Source organism: Muntiacus reevesi, chromosome 2 (genome assembly GCF_963930625.1).
Source record: "Muntiacus reevesi chromosome 2, mMunRee1.1, whole genome shotgun sequence".
NCBI classification, from domain to species: domain Eukaryota; kingdom Metazoa; phylum Chordata; class Mammalia; order Artiodactyla; family Cervidae; genus Muntiacus; species Muntiacus reevesi.
In genome coordinates, this window is record NC_089250.1 from 195,843,781 (window position 1) to 195,871,408 (window position 27,628).

Consider the following 27,628-nt stretch of genomic DNA (forward strand, 5'->3'; position numbering starts at 1 on the left):
TGATAATTTTTTACAAGACCTGTGAAAACTATGCCCCACTGTTTAATATGTAACCTGTAACAGTGGTTGGCCCAGCATCTGATTTTATATAAATTGGACTTCTTAGAGGGCAGAAGTTCACTGGAGCTGGAAATGTCTTCAGCTGGAGCTGAGCAAATGAGAGAGAATGCTAAGGTTGAAGCTCATATCAAGCTGATAATTTTGCAGTGTTAAGAATCCAACTCTTGATGCTGCCCAACTGTCTAATGTGAGGATAGTCCAGTGGTCCTTGTTTTCACCTCTGATTGAGGAGATACTGTGATAATCTGCAGTGTGAGAAGAAGCCCTCCCTTTCCCCATGGCTACCCTTTATTCTTGTTTATTTCATATGTTGGGAATAATGAGTATGACTGGTAACTCTTTATTATTCATATTGAGCTGAAAACAAGGATCCATTTTGGAGATGAAGATCTTTTTTTTGGTTAGGTGTCACTGTCCCATGGACAACCACACACAACTCCCCTTCTTTCCGTGAAATGAAGAGTAGTAGTTATAAAAAAAAAATAAGTGAAGTTGGAAAGCTATCCCTAACAGACCATAGTGAGCATACATATAGGTTTAAAAATAATTCTGAAAAACAAAGGAGACTTTCAGTCATGGAATATGGTACAGTGGTGTCACATTGGTTAGGTTTTAGAAACAGGTCTGAGAACAAACACGTCTAACCAAAATTATACTTGACAGTAAAATAATATCTTTTCATTTGTTTAATCTGTATTTGTTTTTGGTCAGTTTCTTGAGGTGGTTGACAGCATTGCCACCAGAACTGTGGTTTTGCTTCTCAGCCTACAGTGGGAAAAACCCCTCATTCATGTTTTACATAACAGCCTGTTTCAGGATTACTTCCATCATTTGTGTAATACACTTGATAAAACAGGGTTCAGATTCAGTGATTGAATATGCTAAGGAGCGAATGATGTTGGTCTGCTCTACTGCCTCCTGAGTTATATGCTGCCCCCTTCATCCCCCACACCCCCCAACTTGCAGTCCCTTCTGTATCCAGAGACCACCAACAGTGCCATGTGGGGACCTGCTGTAAATGTAGAAGCCCAGGTACTGCCCCAGACCTGAATCAGAACCTGCATTTAACAAGATGCCCAGGTGAATCTGTGCAATTCAAATGGGAGAAGCCCTGCTTTATGATATGCTGCATAGTCTGCTGCCACGAAAAGTAAATCTCTGAAGACTGGAAGGTCACAGAAGGTAAAATAAGATTTTTTAGCCTCCAAGTGAGTGATGTACTGCTTAACTGAGTGCTGATCATTTATTTGCTGGGCATTTTATAATCATTTCCCTTCACCTCAGTCAGAATTATCCTAATTTCAAAGATGAAGAAACTAGGACTCAGCATGGTAAACAACATATTCCATTAGAGGGTTATCGCATGTTCTATTGCCTTTTCCCGAGGAGGTTTTTGAGAATGTCGTTTTCTGACCTCTTTATGTCAGAAAAAGACAAAACAAAAACTCTTGAAAAGGGAAAGTGAAGATCTGTTGCTGCCTGGTGATTAACCAACTGTTAACCAACAGTCTCCCCTATTAGATCTCTGCTAGATTAGAAGTCAGGTTTGGAGTCAGGTCAAATCCCAGTTGGGGCACTTACTAGCCATACTAGGTCATTCAGTTCAGTTCAGTCATTCAGTCATGTCTGACTCTTTGGGAACCCATGGACTGCAGCACTCCAGGATTCCCTGTCCATCACCAACTCCTGGAGCTTGCTCAAACTCATGCCCATTGAGTCTGTGATACCTTCCAACAATCTCATCCTCTGTCGTCCCCTTCTCCTGCTGCCTTCAATCATTCCCAGCATCAGGGTCTTTTCCAGTGAGTCATCTCTTCACATCAGGTGGCCAAAGTATTGGAATTTCAGCTTCAGCATCAGTCCTTCCAATGAATATTCAGGACTGATTTTCTTAGGATGTAGTGGTCGAATCTCCTTGCAGTCCAAAGGACTCTCTAGAGTCTTCTCCAACACTACAGTTCAAAAGCATCAATTCTTCGGCACTCAGCTTTATGTTCCAACTCTCACGTCCATACGTGACTACTGGAAAAAACATAGCTTTGCCTATATGGACATTTGCTGGCAAAGTAATGTCTCTGTGATATGCTGTCTAGGATTGTCATAGCTTTTCTTCGAAGGAGTATCTTTTCATTTCATGGCTGCAGTCACTATCTGCAGTGATTTTGGAGCCCAAGAAAATAAAGTCTCACTGTTTCCATTGTTTCCCCATCTATTTGCCATGAAGTGATGGGCCCAGGTGATAATGGTGTTTATTTCAGAGGTTTAGCCAGAAATAAATGAAAATTGAATGCAAACTCCTCAGCATGACACATGTTTACTTACAATGGTGTGAAAGTGAAAGTCGCTTAACCGTGTCCGAGTTTGAGACCCCCATGGATATAGACCATGGAATTCTCCAGGCCAGAATACTGGAGTGGGTAGCCTTTCCCTTCTCCAGGGGATCTTCCCAACCCAGGGATCGAACCCAGGTCTCCTGCATCGCAGACGGATTCGTTACCAGCTGAGACACAAGGTAAGCTACAATGGTAAGCATTTGTTAAAATACTCTGAATTCTTTTTTTCTTTTTTAAATCAGAGAAGACACCAGAGCACGCGAAGTTCTAGTGAAAACGAACAACCACCTTCATAGAAACGTACGGCTCTGCTAAGTGGGGGGAAATGCGAACCCCCATTTTTCCAGTTTAGTTCCAGTCGAGAGCTGTCCATTTGGATCTAGGGCAGCCCTTAGAGACGCACGTCATTATTCCTGAGTGCAGAATATCGGAAGTGCCTCACTTTTTCGGTGCACGGAGCGGGGCGTGGTTGACTGGCAGAGGGGGCGTGGCTTAGCCAGCCACACAGAATTAGCCTCAAAAGCAAGTCTAGGGGCACCTTCTTCCCACCCTCTGCTGGGTTAGTATCTTCCCTCAGTTGTTGGTCAGTCGCTCAGTCGTGCCTGACTCTTGGCGACCCCATGGACTGCAGCACGCCAGGCTCCCCTGTCCTCCACCATCTCCCAGAGTCTGCTCAAGCTCCTGTCCATTGCCTCCCTGATGCCATCCAACCATCTCTGTCGTCCCTTTCCCTCAGTAGGCGTCTGGATTCTTCCCCGCCTCCAGAGGGCGCTGCGGCCCAGACGTTTCACCTGCTACCAAAATCCCCACTGACGTCAGCGCTACTGCGGCTGCCGCCTTCGGCGCCCTGGACAACCACGGCGGCCCCGACGCGGCCGGAGTGAGCCCGCCCCTCGCAAACATGGCGGCCGGGCGGGGCGGGGTCTGAGAGGGTGAATTGGGAGGGCGGTCCCAGCCCCAGCGGTCATGTGACTGGGAAGATGGCCGCCTTTCCCTGGTAAGGAAGAAGCGGCGAGTGGGCTTTAGGGAGGCAGTGGCCTTGGTTCTCTTTGGGACTCTGTTTCTGGGGGTGTGTCTCTGCGAGGGAGTGTATGAACTGTGTTCTCCGTTGGGGTTAGTGAAGTCTCCCACCCAGTCTCCGGGTGGAGCCACTACCCGGATTCAGAGGACATTCCCGATGCCGGACCGGTGGTGTCTTGGTCCTCTCCTCCTATCGCCCTCCGCGTGCCTTCCACGCTCTTTTCTCCATTCGTTTTCTCCAAAAAAACTCAAGTTCCGTGGCTTCCGCTTTCCCAGAAGTTGGCGCGGGTTCCGGGGGCGCGGATGTAGAGAATGGTGGACTCAGCTCTGGTCTAGATAACTCAGAGGACCTGGCTGTGTTCTGAATGACTGGCTTCTTGGTGAGGAGACTTGCCATTCATCCTCCTCTGTGCAGAACTTGAGGATACTGAACCCTTAGACATACTCTTTGGATTCAAGGAGCTGCTGTTTAGCGGAGCAGATACGCAGACTAGAGAAATGACCAAAGAAGGCTTTGGGATGAGGCACACCTGGCGGCTTGGGGGAGGCTTGAGAGAGGAAGAGTCTTAAATTGAGTTTTGGAGGATGAATTAGGAGTTCATGGAGAAGGAGCTGTGGGTGTGTGCCGAGCCTAATGGCTGTGTAGGGTCCCTCCTGCTGGAGTAGCTCGGAGAGTTTGGCGCTTCAGCAGCGGCTGAAGCCTTATGGCTTCTTTCTCTGTAAAGTAAAATATATATATTGTTGTTTAGTCACTAAATCTAAACAACTCTTTGCGTCCCTCTGTCCATGGGATTTCCCAGGACGATTGTGTGAAGAACCGGAGCAAGTTGTGATAGTAGTGGAATCATATGGACATGTGAGCTTTCCTCTACATCTCAGAAAGGGAAATTACTTTCTAATCTTTCTCTGCAAGTGATGTGACGTGGTTTACGTTAAATGAGCAAGTGAACAAATGAGAAGATATACAGCCCTGGACCTTAGAAATAATCAGATACTTCTGGTTTGTATTTCCTTCACCTGGCTAACTCTTTAAAGAGTCTTCCTTCAAAGCCTCCGTACACTAAATTAGGATTAGATGACAGTGAGTTCTTATATGTCCTGCCCTGAGTTTTCTTTGAGCTGGTCACGCAAAAGTCCTTTTAGGGAATTACTGAGACTTAAATGCCAAAAAATATGGCTTCAGTGAACTTAGTTAACTGAACTTTTGTAATTAGAAGATCCAGGAAGATGCTGTTTAATTTCAGAGCATTTTTACCTTTGGTATATTTTACTTTGCGGCTTCCCAGGTGGCTCAGAGTGGTCAAAGCATCCGCCTGCCAATGCAAGACACTAGGGTTTGATCCGTGGGTCACGAAGATCCCTTGGAGAGGGAAATAGCAACCCATTCCAGTATTCTTGCCTGGGAAATTCCATGGGATGCAAAGAGTTGTTTAGAATTAGTGACTAAACAATAACAATATATATATATTTTACTTTACAGAGAGAGGAGCCATAAGGCTTTTAGCATCAAAAGCTTTTTCCACAGTTCCTAGTCTGACTGTCCTCTAAACATTTCTGTCTGTGGTAGCACGTGTTCATCTTTCAGTTTGCTCTTGAGACTTGATGCTCTTCAAGTTAAAGGGACTGAATTTTAACCATCATTGTATTTCCAGTGCTTGGCATGGAGCTTGGCAGATAGTAGGTGTTGAATAATGTTATGAAATGAATGAGGAAACTAAGGAGGCCCTCAGAGGAGAAAAGTGTTTGTGACTTTAACTGAGATATTTATTGAGCTTTTATTTTGTGCTGGATGCTGTGCTCAGAGCTGAACGTGCAACATCTTATCTCCTAAAAATCCCATTTTTCAGATGAAAAAATGGAGACAGAAGGATGAAGCAGTTCAGTGTTACAGCCTGCAAGGAGCACTGAGGTTTGGAGCTCAAGGCTGTGATTTTTTAAAAAAATTTTAATTGGAGGATAATTACTTTACAATATTGTGATGGTTTTTTTCATACACCTACATGAATTGGCCATAGGCATACACATGTCCCCTCCCTCCTGAACCCGGCTTCCACCTCCCTCCCCACCCATCCTTTCAGGTTGTCACAGAGCACTGACTTTGGGTGCCCTGCGTCATACATCAAGCTCCCCCTGGCTGTCTATTTTACATAAATACATATGCTAATATTTATATTTCAGTGCAGTTCTCTCAAATCATCCCACCCTCTCCTTCTCCCACTGAGTGCAAAAGTCTGTTCTTTATGTCCGTGTCTCCTTTGCTGCCCTGAAGATAGGACCATCGGTACCATCTTCCTAGACTCCATATATATGTGTTAATATATGATATTTGTCTTTCTCTTTCTGACTTACTTCAATCTGTATAATAGCCTCTAGGTTCATCCACTTCATTAGAACTAACTCAAATACATTGCTTTTTATACCCGAGTATTATTCCATTGTGTATATGTACCACAACTTCCTTTCCATTCATTTGCCAGTGGACATCTGTGTTGCTCCCAATGCCCCAGCTATTGTAAATAGTGCTGCAGTGAGCATTGGGGAACATGTTTCTTTCTCAGTTTTGGTTTCCTCTGGGTGTATGCCCAGCAGTGGGATTGCTGCGTCGTGTGGTATGTTTATCAATCGTGTGATCGTAATCATTATCATCAGCTGGTCCTTCAGCCTGGGTCGTGGGCTGAGGTTCTTGGATTGCGCGGCTCCTGAGTCCTGCTGTGTTGTCCTGGGTCTCCCCAGAATACCTCTTTTCACCCACACTTTTTGTTATCACTGACTTCACTTGTGAGATGTCCAGTGCACTGTGGATGGCATTTCCTGTTCAATCCCGTGGTCGTAGCACTGTTAAAAATAACAGTTCCTTGGAGTCAGAATTTCTATATCATTTTAAGACTATCAGGGAAGGGGAGTACATTGTGATTGGGGGAGAAAAATCTGTGTGGCCAGATTATGTCATTAACAATTTAAAAATCACTTGAGAATTAAAAAGCAGTTGGTTGGAGCTTTCGTGGTCTCTCAGTGTTGAAGAACCCACCTGCCAGTGAAGAAGGCACGGGTTCAATCCCTGATCCAGGAAGATCCTGCATAGCTTGGAGCAACTAAGCCTTGTGAGCCACAGCTATTGAGCCTGTGCTCTAGAGCCAGGGAGCTGCAACTCCCCACGCCTGCGACAAGAGAAGCCACCACATTGAGAAGCCTGAGCAGCAAAACTAGAGTGTAGCCCCTGCTTGCTGCAACTCGAGAAAAGCCTGAGCAGCAGCAAAGACCCAGCACAGCCAAAAATAAATAATTAAATTATTCATAAAAGAGTTAGTGGATTTTACTATTTCCAGTATAAGGAGATTCATTTAGTAACTGGTAATAGGATTTATATGCATTCATGTTATTCATTGTAAATAATTTAAAATTAGGGCAGTGTTAGCCTTTAATGTGCATTTCAATCACTTGGGAATTTTGGTGAAATACAGACCCTGATTCTCTAGGCCGGGATATTTCAACACTTCCCAGTGAAGCCCGTGCTGATGATCTGTGGGCCATACTTGGAGCAGCCAGAGGTCAGACCAAGCTCAGAGTGGAGGTATGAAATGTTGGCCTTTTTTCTATGGCAACTACCAAGGAACCTGACCAACCTATTGCATTGCTGGGAGCTGGGATTTGGGGGGATTTTTACCAGTTTATCAGGTGCATTCACAGGAAGAAGAAAAGTAAGGCTTTTTGAGGAAATGCCCACTAGAGGTCACTGTTAGCCTTGTCAAAGGCCTAGGTTTTGAAGAAGATGCTGTTATAGGAAATGGCAACCCACTCCAGTATTCTTGCCTGGAAAATTCCGTGAACAGAGGCGCCTGATGGGCTGCAGTCCATGTGGCAACAGAGTCACACACGACTAAGTGCACATGCATGCGTGTGCGCGCGCACACACATACAAGGAACTGAGGGCAGAGTTGAGGAAATAATGGAAGTAATAGAAAATGTGATTGAAAAATCAAAATAGCAACTTGGCATGGACTTTCAGGAAGGGTAAATGTTTCTTTTCCTTTTTTTTTTTTTAAAAGGTTTTGTTTTTATCGGAAGCAGTATTTTTTCCCGAAAGAATCCTTCTTTCAAACTTTAAAAAAAAAATCATTTCAAAGCTCAATCCTTAAAATGACAATTGCTTTTTCAAATTCTCAAAGTGACCTGTGGATGATCTATAGAACTGCTGAATCCTAGAGGCAGGCTGCCTCAGTATGCATCTGTCTTTGTCACATGTTCACCTGTCTCAAGTTAACCAACAGCATCTGCTTCTCCATCTGAGAAATGGGCATAATCATAGTGCCTACCTCATAAAGTTCATTAAATGTGCTTCAGTTCAGTTCAGTCACTCAGTTGTGTCCGACTCTTTGCGAACCCATGAACCGCAGGGGCCTCCCTCTCCATCACCAACTCCTGGAGTTTACTCAAAACCATGTCCATTGAGTTGGTGATGCTGTCCAACCATCTTATCCTCCATTGTCCCCTTCTCCTCCTGCCCTCATATCTTTCCCAGCATCAGGGTCTTCTCAAATGAGTCAGCTCTTCGCATCAGGTGGCCAGAGTATTAAATGTGGTTATAGAGGGTGAAGGCCTTGGCCTGCACCCTGATGTGTAGTGTCAGGGAGGGGAAATCCCCCTCTGCCCCCACTCTCTTGATTTCTTGTGGCTGGACTAATAAAACTGACACAAGATAAATCAATGGGAGAAAAGAAACAAGTTTTAATTTATGTGTCTTGGAGGTCTCATAGAAATGAAACCTAAGAAGTGGTCACAGTAGGCAGCTCTTATACATTTTTAGACAAAGAAACCATAAACTTGTGAGGAATTGACAGAACAAAAAAAGTTAGACTTTCAGTCAGTTCAGTTCAGTTCACTAAGTCTTGTCAGACTTTTTGTGACCTCATGGACTGCAGCACGCCAGGCATCCCTGTCCATCACCAGCTCCTGGAGCCTACTCAAACTCATTTCCATTGCGTCGGTGATGCCATCCAACTATCTCATCCTCTGTTGTCCCCTTCTTTCCCGCCTTCAGTCTTTACCAGCATCAGGGTCTTTTCCAATGAGTTGGTTCTTCTTATTAGGTGGTCAGAGTATGGGACTTTAAACTTCAGCATCAGTCCTTCCAATGACTGTTCAGAACTGATTTCCTTAAGGATTGACTGGTTGGATCTCCTTGCATTCCAAGAGACTCTCAAGGATCTTTTCCAACACCACAGTTCAAAAGCATCAATTCTTCAGCACTCAGCTTTCTTTATAGTCCAACTATTATTTCCATACATGACTACTGGAAAAACTGTAGCCTTGACTAGATGGACCTTTCTTGGCAAAGTAATGTCTCTGCTTTTTAATATGCTGTCTAGTTTGGTCACAGCTTTTCTTCCAAGGGGCAGGCATCTTTTAATTTCATGGCTACAGTCACCATCTGCAGCGATTTTGGAGCCCAATAAAATAAAGTCTCTCTCTGTTTTCATTGTTTCCCCATCTATGCCATGAAGTGATGGGACCAGATGTCACGATCTGAGTTTATTGAATGTTGAGTTTTAAGCCAGCTTTTTCACTCTCCTCCTTCACTTTCATCTAGAGGCTCTTTAGTTCTTCTTCACTCTCTGCCAGAAGGATGATGTCATCTGCGCATCTGAGGTTATTGATATTTCTCCTGGTAATCTTGATTCCAACTTGTACTTCATCCAGTCCAGCATTTCACATGATGTACACTGCATAGAAGTTACCTAAGTAGGGTAACAATATACAGCCTTGACGTACTCCTTTCCGAAAATTGGAACCAGTCTGTTGTTCCATGTCTAGTTCTAACTGTTGCTTCTTGACCGAATACAGATTTCTCAGGAGGCAGGGAAGGTGGTCTGGTATTCCCATCTCTTTCAGAATTTTCCATAGTTTGTTGTGATCCACACAAAGGCTTTGGTATACTCAGTAAAGCAGAAGTAGATGTTTTTCTGGAACTCTTGCTTTTTCAATGATCCAGTGGATGTTGGCAGTTTGATCTCTGGTTGCTCTGCCTTTTCTAAATCTAGCTTGAACATTGGAAGTTCATGGTTCATGTACTGTTGAAGCCTGGCTTGGAGAATTTTGAGCATTACTTTGCTAGCATGCGAGATGAGTACAGTTGTGTGGTAGTTAGAGCATTCTCTGGCATTGCCTTTCTTTGGGATTAGAATGAAAACTAACCTTTTCCAGTCCTGTGGCCACTGCTGAGTTTTCCAAATTTGCTGACATATTGAGTGCAGCACTTTCACAGCATCCTCTTTTAGGATTTGGAATAGCTCAACTGGAATTCTGTCACCTCCACTAGCTTTGTTTGTAGTGATGCTTCCTAAGACCCACTTGACTTTTCATTCCAGGATGTCTGGCTCTGGGTGAGTGATCACACCATTGTGGTTATCTGGGTCATGAAGATCTTTTTTGTCTTGTTCTGTGTATTCTTGCCACCTCTTCTCAATATCTTCCACTTCTGTTAGGTCCACACCATTTCTATTCTTTATTGTACTCATCTTTGCATAAAATATTCCCTTGGTATCTTTAATTTTCTTGACGAGATCTCTAGTCTTTCCTAGCTAGGAAGGAAGAAAGATTAGTTCTCTAGTCTTTCCAAGTTAGACTTTGGGTGCTTAATTACTGAAGAATCTGAACAGCAGACTTGTGGTAGTAAAGAGATAATGTGGTTCGTTTTTATACACTTCTTGTCCCTGAATTCCCTGTCTCTGGTGACAAGGGTGTCCTTGTAGCTTCAGATTCAGGGAGAGCACTTCTCACATGGGAGACTTACTTCCTGCTTTCAGGGAGACTTATTTCCTGCTTTCAGGAAGACAGAGAGGAGGGTCAAAGTGTCCCTTTTTACATCAGCTTTTCCTTAAGTAACTTTAAATCAAAATAATCAATATGCCATATTTTGGGATGGCCTACTGTGGACCCCAACAATAATAAGCACGTAATAAATGAGAACAGATATTTGGTTGCATATCAAATCATCTTGTTGTTTTGACTTTGTGCTTTATGCATTCTGCAGCTGTTGATTTGCTAATAATTATTATAGAGGTGAAAAACACATTTGCAGTTAAATTTCGGGTCAGATTATACTTCTACTCATTCAATTCGCTTTTCAGAATTCTGTTGATAAAGTTAAGAGTGATCTGAAAGGAGGAAAAGTATAATTTGATTTTTAAAACTCCATTAGGGCTGTTGATGACTAGTGTTCCAATTTATTCTTCAGGGTTTTGTTTTATTAATCAAGAGTTGGTTGGTGACACATTAAAAGGAGCTTGGAAGAATATTTCAGCAGTGAATTCAGCTGCAATATTTTTGGAAGATGAAGGCAGTATATATTTACTAAATGTGACCCAAAGGAACTAGGCAGTATATTGTGGTAGGAGTTTTCATTTAAAAACAAAAGCAAGCAGAGGCTGGTCCGTATTGTTCACTAGTTTTTCTACTTCCCTACACCCAAAGTGAAATTTATTTGGAAAGGGATAGAAGTGAAATTACATGGGATTTCAGTTCTTTGGTACTGTGTTAGATTTCTGGGTTGATGGGACTGAGTAAAGCCAATTAAGTGCTGACTAGATTTGGGGTTCATACAAATATTAATAAAGTTAAGAGGCTGTGAATGGGGGTGGGTGTGAGGGGGGAGGGATGAATTCAAGGCATTTGGAGGCCAAGGCAACAAAGGGGCCAGCTTCCTGTGCTGTGAGAATTTTGAGTTTTTAAGTAGTACCTCCCCTGCCTTTTTGACTTCCCTGGTGGCTCAGAGGGTAAAGCGTCTGCCTACAATGCGCGAGACCTGGGTTCAATACCTGGGTCGGGAAGATCCCCGGGAGAAGGCAATGGCAACCCACTCCAGTACTCTTGCCTGGAAAATTCCATGGACTGAGGAGCCTGGTAGGCTACAGTCCTTGGGGTCGCAAAGAGTAGGACATGACTGAGCAACTTCACTTTCACTTTCCCCTGCCTTTTATGTTCTAGTTGTCATGCACTCTTACTCTGTATATTTTAAACACCATAAGAAGTTATTTTTTGTAGTTGATTTCGTTTGACCTACACCTTTATCTTTTGTGCTCTTTAGTGTACATATTGCATGTATGCATTGTTGTTGTTGTTCAGTTGCTCAGTTGTGTCCAACTCTTTGCGACCCTATGGACTGCAGCATGCCAGGCCTCCCTGTCCTTCACCATCTCCCAGAGCTTGCTCAAACTCATGTCCATCAAGTCAGTGATTCTATCCAGCCATTTCGTCCTCTGTTGTCCTCTTTCTTCTCCTGCCTTCGGTCTTTCCCAACATCAGGGTCTTTTCCAATGAGTCGGTTTTTCACACCAGGTGGCCAAAGTATTGGAGTTTCAGCTTCAGCATCAGTCCTTCCAATGAATATTCAGGACTGAAGCATTATATAGAGAGAGATATATAAACACATATGCATTGTATACCAGATATGCAGATAACACCACCCTTATGGCAGAAAGTGAAGAGAAACTAAAGAGCTTCTTGAAGGTGAAAGAGGAGAGAGAAAAAGCTGGCTTAAAACTCAACATTCAGTAAACTAAGATAATGGCATCCGGTCCCATCACTTCATGGCAAATAAATGAGGAAACAATGGAAAAAGTGACAGACTTTATTTTCTTGGGCTGCAAAATCACTGCAGATGGTGATTGCGGCTATGAAATGAAAAGATGTGCACTCCTTGGAAGAAAAGCTATTACCAACCTAGACAGTATATTAAAAAGCGGAGACATTACTTTGCCATCAAAGGTCTGTCTAGTCAAAGCTGTGGTTTTTCCAGTAGTCACATATGGATGCAGTCATGGGGTGGCAAAGAGTCAGGCATGACTCAGTGACTGAACTGAACTGAAATACATATATACATGCATATTTTTTGCTTTCAGCTGGGATCATTTTCCTTCTACTTTCAGCATTTAAAAGAGTTTAACGTGTGGTTCTGCTACTGCTGCTGTTCTCCCTTTTCTTTGACTGGAAACTTCTTTGTTTTGCTGTAGTGTTTGCAGGATAGTTTAACTAGGTCTAAAATTCTTGGTTAGCCATTATTTTCTTTCAGTACTCTAATACTCCAGCATTCCTTTGTCTTCTGGATCTCATTTTATGCAGAGATAATTCTCATTTTCATTTTTAGCCATTTTGCTATGAAGACCCTAAGTATGGTTGTTTTTTGTTTTGTTTTTATACTCGTCTTGCTTGGGGCACCAGTGTTTCTTGGATCTGAGAATTGATGTCTTTCTTTAGTTTGGGAAATATTTTAGCTATTATCTCTTCAAATACTGCTTCTGCCTGTTCTTTCTCTCTTCTTCAAGATTCAGATATGTGTGTGAGGCGTTTCTTCATGTCCCTTTTGCCTTTTCCACTGTTCTGTGCTTTTCATGTTTTCTCCTTTCCATGCCTCAATGTGAATAATCTCTCCCCCTTTATTTTTCTTTTCACTAATCCCTTCATTTGTTAGTTCTCCACAAGACTGATGAAACTGTCTGCTCTTTATCTGTTTGGCTTCTTCCTCTTGCTCTATACGGTTAATTGGTGACTACTTTGAAGGGAAACCAGGACCAAATCTGTCACTTCTCAGCATTTCCTTTTCTTCTGAAGCTCTTCCATCAAGCCCTGGCTGTCTCCATAGCCCTGAACCCTAGTTTCTCTCTCCAGCCTTGTGAGTTTTCCTTAAAGCTCCTTTGGCTGCTCTGCTTCGTAGCAGCCATCCTCTGCCTGGCTTCAACCTCTTGTTCCATGTCAAGAATCAACAGTGCCCAGCCAGAGATAGCCAGCAAGAAGTGGGCTTCACCTCATTGAGCTTCCCTTTGTTCTAGTGTCTGGCCTCACAGGTTTTGTTTCCCTTGGCAGCTCTTTATACCTTCAAACCATTAAAAAGTTAAAAAAAATTTTTTTTACCATTATTTACTGGTCTTGGTAAAAATACTGTTCCACTGTCAACTGTCTCATCAAAAACAATTTTTTTTTGTAACAAAAAGTTTTTAATGTGTATGCATCTCCAACTAAATTGGTTTCTGGGTTTTGGTGTTTACCAGGCATTCCAGGAATAGGAACTACAAGGCTGAGTTTGCGTCATGCCGATTGGAGGCTGTACCGCTGGAGTTTGGGGACTATCACCCACTGAAACCAATAACTGTAAGTTTTGACAAGGGTCCCTCTATGACATTCCTATTCCATAAAATTATAGTCAGTGTTCCTGGGTCTTTCTCATTTTGTCAGTGGTAGCTGATTTTGGATTTTTAAGTCAACCAGTTTGTTCTCTGCCCTATTTTTTGTAATGTTGTGTACACCCACCATCATTTTGATTCCCTTTGTCATATTAGTGAGGTGGTCATGAGTGTGGGATGCCTCTGTTCCTGAGTTGGAGGTGTAAAGAAAAATACTTCTTAATTTGCCTATTGGAAGTATTAAGGTTACTCTAATTACTGTTACCTCCGTTGTATGGCTATATCATATTTCGTTTATCCAGTTACCCAGTAACTGATGTTTTTGACTATTTGTAGTTTTTGCTTTTAAAAAAAAAAGGTTTATTTATTTAATTTTTGGTTGCACTGAGTCTTCGTTGCTTTGTGCCGGCTTTCTCTAGTTGCGGTGAGTGGGGACTACTCTCTAGCTTTGGTGCTTGGGCTTCTTATTGCAGTGGTTTCTCTTCTTGTGGGGCCCAGGCTCTGCGTGCACAGGCTTCAGTAGTTACAGCATGTCGGCTTCAGAAGTTGCAGCACAGGACTTAGTAGTTTTGGTCCACAGGCTTTGGTGCTCTGCGGCATGTGGAGTCTTCCCAGACCAGGGATTGAACCCACGTCCCGTGCATTGGCAGGCGGATTCTTATCCACTGTACTGCCAGGGAAGTTCCTATCTATAGTTTTTGATTATTATGAATAATGCTGCTGTAAACATCCATGTATAAGTTTTTGTGTAGATGTATGTCTCAATTTCTCTCAGGCAGGTTTATGGGAGAGGTCAGAAAGTTGTAAAAGTTTTGATTCTTCCTGGTCTTAGTTCTCTAGGGATAAGTTGTTAATTTATTTCACTAAATGAACCAAGGGTGGCAGTAGGGGTTTTGAGGCAAGGAATATAGTTAGGCTTCATATTCTAAGGGAAATGGGAAAGAGAGCAGACCAAGGGCTTGTAAAAGGAATGTTAAGTGGCATACAGGTGCCTGCTGAAATTGGAGACCATGGGATCTTTATGGTTGTGAGATATTCTTAGATGCACTAGCTGCCTGGTGGAAGAAGCAGAGAAGTCTGAGCTCAGAGAATAGATATGGTCAGAGTGAGAGTGTGAGGGCTGGAAGCAAAGGAGATTGTGATAAGAATATTATATTGTTGTTAAGATTCTGATAGGGTACAGTTTTGGGGTTGAAAATGTTGTGAATTTGTCATATGGACATTTAAGTGAGGCTTCTTTTTGCAAAGAGTCGCAAAGAGTAGGATATAGCGTGGAAAGTTAGATAAATGTCCAGAGCAAAAATAAGGCAGGTAGTAGAGGAAATAACCGCATGTCAGTGGCAAGGCAGATCAGTCAGTCAGGGGCCAAGTCAGGCAACAGAAACTATAGAAGATTTTTGAATAGGGAAATTTAAAGAATTGTTAATTAGTAAAAGATAGTTAATTACTGTAAAGGATGAAACAGGGCTAAAGCAGGAGTTGGCATTATTATGGCCAGTAGCCCAGTTTTGTAAATAAAGTTTTATTGGAACATAGGCGTACTCCTTTGCTTATATATTATCTATGTCTGTTTTCATGCAGAGTTGAATTGGGACAGACTCTTTGGCCCACAAAGCCTAAAATATTTGCTGTTGGGCCTTATAACAGTGCCAGCCTTGCTCTGACAGGTCTAAAAGTACCAGGTGCAAAGATGCGGACATCAGCTCCAGGTTGAGGGACAGAGGCTAGTGAAGGAACCTTGAGGACTTACGATAGAGCCTCTCCCCCAGCCCCAGGCTGAAATTCAGCGTCATTGAAGAGTGTATGGCTGTCACAGGAACACACAGGTTGCCTATGGCAAAGAACCTTGATAGAGCTGTCAGATGGGAAGAGCATGGCCTGAGGGTACAGCTGAAACTGGTCTTTGAGGACCACTGGGCTTCTATACTGAATTTTAAAATGGAGGATTGGAACCCTGATGAGAATATCTTCCTGCTGCTGTTGCCTTTGAGTGCCCTCTATTTTCAAAATCTAACGTTGTGCTAGCTGTGTTCTAGTATCACAACGTACAGCAAAGGGTGGATTTGGAACTGATGCACAATAAATTGATAACTGCCACATAAAAATGATGAAGATCAATGTCGGAGAATGGCATGAGCTTCAAAGGTTTTTGCATGAAAGTGGAAGAATAAAAGAAAGCAGAAACATAAGTCAAAATGGGAAAAAATGAGGAGCTTCAGGATCTGAAGACTACATGATAATTAGGTGTTTGAGAAAATGAGGTGGTTTCATTAAAGCATGAACATGAAGAGAAAGAACATTTGATTTATGGTAGCCAAGCCTCAAAGGTGAAAAATTTAAAATTTTTAAGGGATTGTACAGTACTGAGTTTCAGCCCTTCCTTGCAGTACTTGGCATTTAAGGTCGGTGTAATACCGGATGAATTAATTCATTATATAAAGACTTCCCAGGTGACACTAGTGGTAAAGAACCGCCTGCCAGTACTGGAGACATTAGAGGTGTGGGTCAAACCCTGGGTCGTGAGATCCCTGGAAGAGGGCATGGCAACCCGCTCCAGTATTCTTGCCAGGAGAATCCCCTGGCAGGCTACCGTCCATAGGGTCACAAAGAGTGGGACATGACTAAAGTGACTTAGCACAAGCACTAATTACTAATATGGGGTGCTGTCCTAAATAGCATCTTAAGTCTATCTGTGAGTTTATTTAAAAAACAAAACAAAAAGCAGGCAAGAGATATAGATGGTCCCTCTTGGGTTAGCACTTTTTTTATTAGCAGGTAATGGATGCCCTGTGGTTGTCATCTTGGGTGGGATGAAGTTGACAGATACCAGTGGATACTGAGGACGTGATGTTTCTGAATGACAGAGAACCTGAAAACGTAGAGGTGATTCTGTAAAGCAGGCGATCACAAGACCGAGCTTCAACCTCACAGGGCCCCTCAAATCCCCGTGGGCTTATGTGGCTGCGGCTGACCCACCAGTGAGTAGGTTCCAATCTCAGGAACTCAAACCCAGCAGCAAGGGGAGTCTCTTCTCTGCAGTTTCTGTGTGCTCAGTTGGGTTACATGTGCTTCCCCAAATCAACCCTGGTGACTGGGGTGTAGAATATGCTGACTGATTGGGTTGGGGCTCATGCCCACCATGGGAACCAGGAGCAGACTCCACTCCACCAGGCCTGTAAGAGCTGAGAGTCAGGTAGGGCTACTTTCATTCCCAAAGAAAGTCGGGACTGTTGAGCCTGGGAGATGGAGGAATGACTGCCAGGCAGGCAGGAACATCAAACATGCACCAGTGGAGGCACTTCACCCAACTACCTGCCGTTAGTGTCAGACCCCACAGGTTTAGGGCAGGGCCTTCAGTAAAGCAGCCCTAGCTTCAGACTCCAGCAGCAAATGTGGGAGTCTCTAGGCCACTCGCACTTCTGATCAACTGGCTCCAAATCCATGGTTTCTGGAGATCTCCCTTTTTTTTATGAGTCAGCTTTTTATTTCCCTGACCAGTACTTCCAGTTGTGTCTCTGATGCTATATTTAAAATCTTCAGAATCCCCCAAAACGGCATTCGGGCTTCCCATATCCAGAGACAGGGACCTAGAGGCAGAAATGGTCGGGCTCCAGGCTGCTTTCAGATGGGACAGTGGCAGACATTCCTGAGTAAGTCTGTGTCAGCTTTTAACTGAAATGCCTTTAAGCTCTCCATCCCGAAAGTTTTCTATGGCATGTATGACAGAAATACACTCATCCGCATATGCACAGCTCTGTGGGGGTGGGGACGAGGTGGGGGCATTACATCAGTACCGGCCAGACTTCTTATTTAGCCGGAAACTGGACTTCTGGTTCAATTTAATAACAAGAAGATGCGCAAAACTGTGGTGAGTGTCCTGGCTCTTCCTCAAGCTAGAGCTCAGTGTGAATGGAAGCACTTCCCACGATAAAGGCGAATTAGGCTCTATTAAAAAAAAAAGTTGCTGCTATCTCTGTGAGCTGCTTCTAAGAATCCAGGGATGCACATCTTATTCCTCATCCAGACGTGGTCAGTTCCTCAGGCAAAGCTACATGGAAAGCATAAAAATCTTTTGTTAACTTTTAAGGGATATAGATTTTTTTTTAAAATTTACTTATTTAGTTAGCCATACTGGGTCTTAGTTTTGGCATATGGGATCTTTTTATCTTTAGTTGCAGCATTTGGAATCTAGTTCCCTGACCAAGGATCGAACCCCAGACCCCCTGCTTTGGAAGCGTGGAGACCTCGCCACTGGACCACCAGGGAAGCCCTACAGGAAGGATTTTTTATTCCCCGCTCCAACAAAAATTATGTATCCACACACACACTCAGACACATACATATCCATGTTCAAGGAAGGTTTTCTTCCATGCGTTCAGGACTCCAGAATCGGGCCTCCCCCAGGCCGAGAGACACTGCCTATTAACTGCACAGATCCGATAAACTAGCATACTGTATACGGCTCCTCGCAGCTGAGAGGGCAGGGGCAAAGACAGTGGATACTTCTGGGGGATTTGCTTTTGCTCTGAAATCCAGTCTGCTCAGCAACACTCCAGGCTCTGGGAGAGGTTCTGTGCGGGTGAGGTGGTGGATGACCTGATGGTCCCAGCCCGCTGTGATTGAGCAGGGACCAAGTAGCATCTTTCACAAAGTCTCTGTGGACTTGGCTTCTAAACACTCTGGAAAGGCCTCAGTCTACAGTGAGTGAGCAGTGCTCACTGACAGAGGCTAGGAAGGAGAACCAAGTGGGGAGAACCAGCCCAGGGGCACCCTGGGAGTGTGCAGCTAGCTGAGGGCACAGCTCGCACTCTGGGTGTCCACAAGGGAGACAGTCCCATTCTCTGCACCGAAGACAGCTTCGTTCTGCTGAGGAGGCCCAGCCAGCGAGGTCGGAAGGTGGCTGGAGGCCCTGCAGTCCTTCTGTGATGCTGGCTTGAGACAGCCAGTGTCCTGCAGTGAAATTCCGTTGTCCTCACCACCTGGAAGAATCCTTGTGAGGAGAGGCAGCCGCGCAGGTGATCTGCCCAGTGAGCTTGGAATGAATTCAAAGCCCTGATGCAGAAGTCTTTTCTTCTGCGGACATTTCTGCTGTGTGCTAGAACTCAGGACCCTGACTGTAGACACAGTGTCACCGTCCCCACACTTGCAGAACTTGCTGACAGTAAGTGTCTCCTTCTCATCCAGCTCTTCCAGTTCAACAGCTCCTGAATCGGAAGCCACTAGGATACCTCTGTCCTGTACCCAAGAGAGGCCAGCCTCCTCGGCCTCCGTCTGGGGTTTGGGGGGTGAGGTTTCCTTCCTCATCTCCACAATTCCAACTCCAGCCTAGACTCAAACTAGATGCCTGTTGGAGATTCAGCTCTGTGAGCCCCGTGTCCCTCGGGTTTGATAATTTGCTAGAACACCTCACAGAACTGAGACAAGTGCAGTACTTATGCTTATAATTTTGTTATAAAGGATGCACACAAGGACCATCCAAATATAAGGCAAGGTCTGGCAGGGTTGCAAACACAGAGCTTCCATGCCTTCTGCCTGTGGAATCAGGGTGCATCACCTCCCAGCACATCATCTGTTTGACTGGGAAGCTCCTCTGAGCTTTGGTGTCCAAACTTTGGTTTGGAGTTTTGTTTATATAGGCATGATTGACCGATTCCTTGGCCACATGATGGAACTTTATCTCCAGCTTCCCCCAACCTCCACTGAAGTGAGGCTCTTATCACCTGGCTGAAAGTCTTGACCCTCTATTCACATGTTTGGTCTTTCTCATGCCCCCCATGTAGCATCTTCTTACTAGCATACACTCAGCTCTGATCGAGAGGCTTATGAGTAAATGGTGCTCCAAGGACAAGGAATCTCCTTTCTAGGAACCAGGGACAGAGGCCAGTCAAATTCTCGTTTATCCAACATCCTCTCTTCTTCATTCTGTTGCATCCTGTTCTGTCTTTCTGAAGATTGGTTCTGGGTTTTCATAGCTTCCTTTTGAAAAGGAGTGGACCCTAACTAGTCCTTCTGAATGTTGACTCAATTTTCAGCAGACAAACTCTGGTTGGATCTTCTTGGCTCAGACCCTGGTCGGTCGTCTGAAGTTGGGGAGGAATGGGGGCCAGTGGAGCAAAAACATGTCCTTCAGCACATACACAGTTCTCCTAAAAGGGAGGAGCTGGGCACTCACTGCTTTGTGATGATGAGATGGCCATGCAGAGGCACGGACCCTGGGATCACTCATATTCTGGTTCATTACCCTACTGGGACCATTGCTGCAAATGTAAATTCTGATGCAGTAGGTCTGGGGTGGGGCCTGGGAGTCTACATGTTTATAAGCCACCAGGTGCAATGGATGCTGCTTGTTCAGAAACCACACTTTGAGTAAGAAGGCCCCATGAAAAATCAGCTATATCATCACCTCCTAACCCACAGAGGCCCTGTCTCTCCCTCCTTAATCCTAGCTTCTCAGCTTCTCTTCCTCAACAGCTGGGATTCTGAGTCACGTTAGCTTTTCACGAAAAATAAGGGTCCCTGCTACAAAGGAATGGTCAGTTCATAATGAAATGAGGGAAAGCCCATTTGAGTGTCTCATTGGGAGAAGTCATAGGAGACTTCCATTTTACCTCCGCAATTTTTCCCCACAGGTCACAGAGTCAAAGACAAAGAAAGTGAACCGGAAGGGAAGCACTTCTTCCACGTCGTCTTCATCCTCCAGCTCCGTGGTGGACCCGCTGAGCAGCGTCCTGGATGGCACCGACCCCCTCTCCATGTTCGCAGCCTCTACTGACCCTGCAACCCTGGCGGCTGCCATGGTAACGCTGTCAGCTGGATCGGTCCTGTGGGTGCCGGGATGGGGGTTTTCATTGAACAAGTAATGCTCAGCGTAGTCTCATGGCACTGCTGCTGAGAGGCCGGAGTAGAGCCTGGAAACTACTGCAGCTGCTTTTTTTTTATAAAGCATTTAAAGATTTTTCATTTCACTCTTTTTATGTTCTTTCCTTTGGATTTTATGTAATTACATAAGTAATTTGCTAATTTTTCATTTAAAAAATCAAATATTATCAATGAAGTCAACCCATCCTCACTCTGTTCTCCACTCTGGAGGTTAGCAGTATTATCAGTGTGAATGCATATCATTTAACTTTTGGTTTGTGTTTTCATAGATATTTATGACAACAATTTCTGAGCATTTACATACATACTCATATGTAAATAATAGCAACAACGGTAATAACAGTATTGGCTAACAGCATGGCAGATGTATTACAGTAAATTCCACTTTAGTTCCCATGCTGCCTTGTGCAAGAGATATTATAAGCCTCATTTAAAGAGGACCACACAGTGGAACAAACATGTTAAGTCACATCCAAGTTAGAATTCAAGTCCTGGCCTGACTTTAGGATCTACCATCATTCTTTGCTGGCATTGCATACATCTGTTGACTTTCTTTTTCTTTTTTGACATACATACATTTTTTTTTTAACTTGACCATATGTCTTGGAGAACTTTCTATATTAGTACTTATAGAACAACTTTCTTATTTTGAATCCTGCATTGTATCATAAGTTACAAGACATGCTTTAATTTGCCATGATGGACACATGAACTGTGTGTATGTGGTGTTTGCTGGTATAGGCAGTGGTGCATTGGTCCTTGAATGTAAATAGATCTTGGTGCCCACGGACAAGGGTTTCTAGGATAACTTGTTAGGAGTTCATTACTGGGTTAAGGCAATGTGTGTGTAAGATTTTGATGGATACTGCCAGATTGTTCTCCAGAAAGGGCTTACCAGTTTACACTTTCATCAGCATAGCAGTATTTTCGAGTGCCTGTCCCCTGCATCCTTACCAACTAGGATAATTATCAGTCATTGAAAACTTTTTTTTTTTAAATCTTTGGCCACACCTTGTGGCATGCGGAACTTCCCTGACTAGGGATCAGACCTGCACCTTCTGCCATGGAAATGTGGAGTCTTAACCCCTGGACCACCTGCAAAGTCCTAAATCTTGCCATTCTGATTGTTGAAAAATAATCTCTTTTACTTTGCCTTTCCTTCATTCTTAATGAGTTTGAGCATCTTTTGATAGGTTTGTTGGCCTTTTGTGGTGAATTGGCTTGAAAACTTTTTATCATAGTAAACCTTTAGACAGTATTTATTATCAGTTCAGTTCAGTTGCTCATTTGTGTCCGACTCTTTGCGACCCCATGGACTGCAGCATGCCAGGCTTCCCTGTTCTACACCAACTCCTGGAGCTTGCTCAAACTCATGTCTATCGAGTCAGTGATGCCATCCAGTCGTCTCATCCTCTGTCGTCCCCTTCTCCTCCTGCCTTCAGTCGTTCCCAGCTTCACGGTCCTTTCAAATGAGTCAGTTCTTCCCATCAGGTAGTCAAAGGATTGGAACTTCAGCTTCAGCATCAGTCCTTCCAATGAATATTCAGGATTGATCTCCTTTAGGATTGACTGGTTGGATCTCCTTGCAATCCAAGGGATTCTCAAGAGTCTTCTCCAACACCACAGTTCAAAAGCATCAATTCTTTGGCACTCAGCTTTCTTAATAGTCCAACTCTCATATCCATACATGACTACTGGAAAAACCATAGCTTTGACTATAGGGACCTTTGTTGACAAAGTGATGTCTCTGCTTTTTAATATGCTGTCTAGCTTGGTCATAGCTTTTCTTCCAAGGAACAAGCTTTTTTTAATTTGATGACTGCAGTCACCATCTGTAGCGATTTTGGATACACCCCCAAAATAAAGCCTCTCACTGTTTCCATTGTTTCCCCATCTATTTGCCATGAAGTGATGGAACCAGATCCCGTGATCTTAAGTTTTCTGAATGTTGAGTTTTAAGACAACTTTTTGACTCTCCTATTTCACTTTGATCAAGAGACTGTTTAGTTCTTCTTTGCTTTCCACCCATCAGGGTGGTGTCATCTATGTATCTGAGGTTATTGATATTTCTCCCAGCAGTCTTGATTCCAGCTTGTGCTTTATCCAGCCTGGCATTTCACGTGATGTACTCTGCATATAAGTTACATCAGCAGGGTAACAATATACAGCCTTGACATACTCCTTTCCCAATTTGGAACCAGTCTGTTGTTCCATGTCCGGTTCTAATGATTGCTTCTTGACCTGCATACAGGTTTCTCAAGAGGCAGGTCAGGTGGTCTGGTATTCCCATCTCTTTCAGAATTTTCCACAATTTGTTGTGATCCACACAGTCAAAGGCTTTGGCATAGTCAATAAAGCAGAAGTAGATGTTTTTCTGGAACTCTCTTGCTATTTCGATGATCCAACAGATGTTGGCAATTTGATCTCTGGTTCCTCTGCCTTTTCTAAATCCAGCTTGAGCATTTGGAAATTCACTGTTCACGTATTTTTGAAGCCTTACTTGAAGAATTTGAGCATTACTTTGCTAGCGTGTGAGATGAGTGCAATTGTGTGGTAGTTTGAACATTCTTTGGCAGTGCCTTTCTTTGGGATTGGAATGAAAACTGACCTTTTCCTGTCCTGTGGCCACCTCTGAGTTTTCCAAATTTGCTGGCATATTGAGTGTAGCACTTTCACAGCATCATCTTTTAGGATTTGAAATAGTTCAACTGGAATTATGTCACCTCCACTAGCTTTGTTCATTGTGATGCTTCCCAAGGCCCACTAGCCTTTGCATCCCAGGATGTCTGGCTCTAGGTGGGTGATCACACTGTTGTGATTATATGGGTCTTGAAGATCTGTTTTGTCTAGTTCTTCTGTGTATTCTTGCCACCTCTTCTTAATATCTTCTGCTTCTGTTAGGTCCATACCATTTCTGTCCTTTATTATGCCCATCTTTGCATGAAATGTTCCCTTGGTATCGCTAATTTTCTTGGAGAGATCTCTAGTCTTTCCCATACTATTGTTTTCCTCTATTTCTTTGCATTGATCATTGAGGAAGGCTTTCTTATCTCTCCTTGCTGTTCTTTGGAACTTTGCATTCAAATGGGTATATCTTTCCTTTTCTCCTTTACCGTTCCCTTCTCTTCTTTTCTCAGCTTTTTGTAAGGCTTCCTCACAAATAAGGAGGTCTCCTCCTTGTAAGGATCTATTATATTCTACAGTAAAGGACTATCTGCCTTCTGCTCTTGCCTTTTTTTTTTTTTTAACCTTGTGGAGATGTAATTGACAAATAAAATTGAAATGTATTTAAAATGTCCAATGTGATGGTTTGATACACATATACGTTGTGAAAATATTCTGTACATTGAGTTAACTTGTCTATCATCTCACATATTTACCACCCCCCTTTTTTTTATGAGAACATTTAAATTCTACTGTCTTAGCAAATTTCAGTTATCCAATACTGTTACCAACTATCATCACCATGGTTACTTATACTTTTTAAAACAATTGCTGCTGAAGAGATTGTCTTGCCTTTCCTTAGGACAACTCCAGAAAGAAACGTGACAGGGATGATAACTCCATCGTAGGATCAGATTTTGAGCCTTGGGCCAGCAAACGAGGAGAAATCCTTGCCCGATACACTACCACGGAAAAACTCTCTATTGTAAGTACCAGGACACTTTTCTCCCAGTGTCTACTTCAGATGTAGTAGTCATTTCTTTTTGTTGTTACTATTCTGCACCTGATTCCAACATATAGGTTCCCAGCCTGCTGCCCCACCACCAGCAATTCAACACCAGCTTGGTGGCCTGTAAATCAACTCAATTGTGGTATTGGAGAAAGCATCAGATCCCACAGGTTAAGGGCTCAACCCCACATCAGATGCCAGTCAAAAGTCCATGTTGTTACTCTGCTTCTGACTGACTAGCTATAAGTCAGAGGTTCCCAAGACCACCTCTTTGGGTTCAGTTACTATTAATTCCCTAGTGACTCAGATGGTAAAGAATCTGCCTGCAGTGTAGGAGCCCCAGTTTCGATCCCTGGGCTGGGAAGATTTCCCTGGAGAAGGGAATGGCAACCCACTCCAGTTTTCTTGCCTGGAGAATTCCATGGACAGAGGAGCCTGGTTGGGCTAAAGTCCATGGAGTTGCAAGGAGTTGGACACAACTGAGAACTAACACTTCATCAAGGGCTTCCTTGATGGCTCAGTGGGTAAAGAACCCACCCACAGTGCAGAAGATACAGGAGTGGCGGATTTGATCCCTTGGTTGGGAAGATCCCCTGGAGGAGGGAAATGGCATTCTAGTATTCTAGTTCATTCAACCCATTCTAGTATTCTTGCCTGAAAAATGCCATGGACAAGAAGAGCCTGGTGGGCTACCGTCCAAAGGGTCGCAAAGACCCAGACACAACTAAACGACTAAGCACACAGTAATTTGTCAGAATGGCTCACACAACTGAGAAGTCAGTTGACTCACTGGATTACTGGTTATTACCAAGGATATTAAAGGATATGAACCAATAACCAGACGAGGAGATACCTAGAGTGAGGTCCTGAAGAAAGGAGCAACTCTTCACATGGAGCTTGGGGTGCAGCATTGCAGCATGTGGATGTGTTCTGGTTCACCAACCTGGAAGCTCTCTGAACCCCATCTTTCTGGGTTTCTATGCAGGCTTCATCACATAGGAGGATTCATTAAGTTGTGGGCCACTGGTAATTGCCCCTAGTCCCTCTCTCCTCTTGGGAAATCAGGGAGGTGGGACTGAAAGGTTGATTCCCCCCCCCCCGACAGACAAACAGCCCTCATCCTTTGGTGCTGCAAAAAATCCACCTCATTAACATAACAGAAGACTCCTGGATTATTCTCATCTAGGAAGTTCCAAGGATTTGGAGTTTTGTGTCTGGTATCTAGACAAAGACTAAGCATGTATTTCTTATTATAAATCACAGTATCACAATTATGTTGCCTAGTTTCTTTTTCAGTAGGTATGTGAGTATTAGTTGAGATAAAACATGCTGATTGGTTGCTCAAAAAATATGTTAAGAATCAGGTATCAGGCACAGTTCAGAAAAAGAATTGGAGTCACACAGTCCCATCTCTGGGAGAGATGAGAGTTTTGAGGGGAGGAGAGAGCCATCCTGAAGAAGGTTAACTTCTTACTGTTGTTCAAAGAGTACCACTGGTGGATTTTCTGCCAGGGCCAGAGGTTCACTGTTTCTTTAAATGATGGCCACTAGGTCAAGTTGTTGGCTCATGACCGGGGCTTACCCCATACTCTGCAAGTTGCTCAACTAGGGTAAGCAGGTTAATGCTTATGTACTTGAGGACTAGCTTGTAACTGAAGCCTTCCCTGAGGCTTCATCTCTCTTCACACTGGAAAGATGCCTGGAGGCTGGTGGTCCAGGGCTGTGTGGCACCTCTGAAGTCATCAGGGACCCAACTCTTTCTGTCTTGCTTCTCTGTCTTGTTCAGTGTCACCTCATGTCCAAATTGTTAGACGGTGGAAGGGGAGAAGTGGGATGCACCCTCTCACATTCAAGAACACTTCCTGGAGTTCGCGGAACACGTCCAGTTACATTTGTCTTGAAGGTCATCTTGGGCTGTTCACAGTGCATCCATCAGAAATTGGGTCTGTGAGCAGGGAGGAAGGGGTGAACTCAGTAGCAGCTAGGAAGGTTCTAGTCCCTTCTTCCAGTTTGTACTTGTTAAAAAGAATGGTGGCAGAATTGCTGGTCTATTTAAAATTTTTTCTTACTGTTTTCTGATTGCCTTGAGTTAATGTAGAGCCGTGATTTTCAACCAGGAGTAACTTTACTCCCCAGGTGATATGTGGCAGTGTCACATATGAGACATTTTGGTTGTCTCAGCGGTAGGAGTGCTACTGGTATCTAATGTGGAAAAAACAGAGATCATGCCACACATCCTGCAATGCACAGGACAGCCCCCCACGACAGTTTTCTATCTCTTAGCATCAGTATTGCCAAGGTTATGAGACCTTGATTTATTAGAGTACTCTGAAGGCTTTCACATGCCACCATCATTCTCAAAATCTTGCTCTTTGTTGTCTTGCTTTGAGAGTCTTGAATTGACTAGACGTTTGAATCTCTAGTAGTTTCTAGTGAGCTGTATTTTCTTCCTTTTAATAAATATTTCTGTTTTTCATTTGGATAAGTAAATGGCTTTGTTGCAAAATGATGGCTCATGTGGTCTTATTGCTACTTGGATAATTTAAATATAAGTTTTTGACATAGAATCTAGTAAGTTTTAGAAAATATTAATAATTGGTTTTTTTTTTTTTTTTTTTTTGCCTCTGCAGAATCTGTTTATGGGATCTGAAAAAGGTGAGTTTTTTTTGTTACTGTTTTGGTGGAGAATTCTCCCATTACCTTTAAAATAACTTTCCAAAGAAAAAAGTTTGTAGTATCCAATCCTGATGTTTAATTCAGTTGAAGCTATTATTTCCTAGATTATATATAGACTTAGTAGAATTGAAATACATACTTAGATGATGAATGAAAGAAAAAAAGACCAAAGAGGCTACTACTAGGAGTAAAACGGAAACCTTGATTTTGGGGTTATAGAGTGGTAGTCACTCACCCCTCTTGTATGCCTCCTCACTGGCTGGGGAATGGTTGAAATTCTTCTTTTTAGAGATTCTTTCCTTTGCTTTACATCTTTATCCCTTGTGAAAGCACAGATCCACCAATAAGCGGAATCACACATTCAGTTTTACCAGCCACATCAGTCCCTGAACACAGCAGTTCTTAATTTATTCTGTTTAGCCAGAAGACATAGTCTGGACCAGAGCATCTCATACTAGCTTTGCAGCAGGGTCATCTCGGGAATATATATATTTATATTTCATACAAATATAGACCACTGGGTCCTACTCTGCTTATCAAAGTAATCTTGCAGAATGGGTCCCAGGAATTCCGTTTTTGAAGCTCGTGGGTGATTCTGAAGCCACTGACTTAGCTCTTCTATCACTGGGGTGCAGAGGAGCACAGGCATGCTGCATTGCAAATTGCTGGTATGGCAGCTGTAACTCTGTTCTCTGCAGATTGAGACAGCACATTAGAAATCAAGAGAGTGGGGGCACCTTTGTTATAGGCGTAACTTTGACCTCAAACCATTAAAAAAATAAACCATAGCATTGCATGTCTGTCAGTTTGGA

At 43.4% G+C, this 27,628-nt stretch overlaps 1 protein-coding gene and 1 pseudogene across 2 annotated transcripts in view; one reads left to right on the forward strand and one right to left on the reverse strand.

Moving 5' to 3' along the window:
* The first annotated feature begins 3,361 nt into the window (after positions 1-3,361).
* Positions 3,362-27,628, forward strand: part of VPS35L (VPS35 endosomal protein sorting factor like) — a 140,324-nt gene continuing 116,057 nt past the window's right edge. The window contains exons 1-5 of one of the 2 annotated variants that reach the window (XM_065924431.1): positions 3,362-3,390; positions 13,457-13,556; positions 20,218-20,385; positions 23,994-24,116; positions 26,771-26,795. In XM_065924431.1, the coding sequence (XP_065780503.1) occupies positions 3,374-3,390; positions 13,457-13,556; positions 20,218-20,385; positions 23,994-24,116; positions 26,771-26,795 (433 nt within the window). In that variant the 5' untranslated portion in view covers positions 3,362-3,373. Of the gene's footprint in view, positions 3,391-6,905; positions 6,985-13,456; positions 13,557-20,217; positions 20,386-23,993; positions 24,117-26,770; positions 26,796-27,628 lie in introns of those variants that run through there. The other variant, XM_065924430.1, reaches the window with a different exon arrangement.
* On the reverse strand, positions 18,011-18,892 carry LOC136159044 (methylosome protein WDR77 pseudogene; annotated as a pseudogene).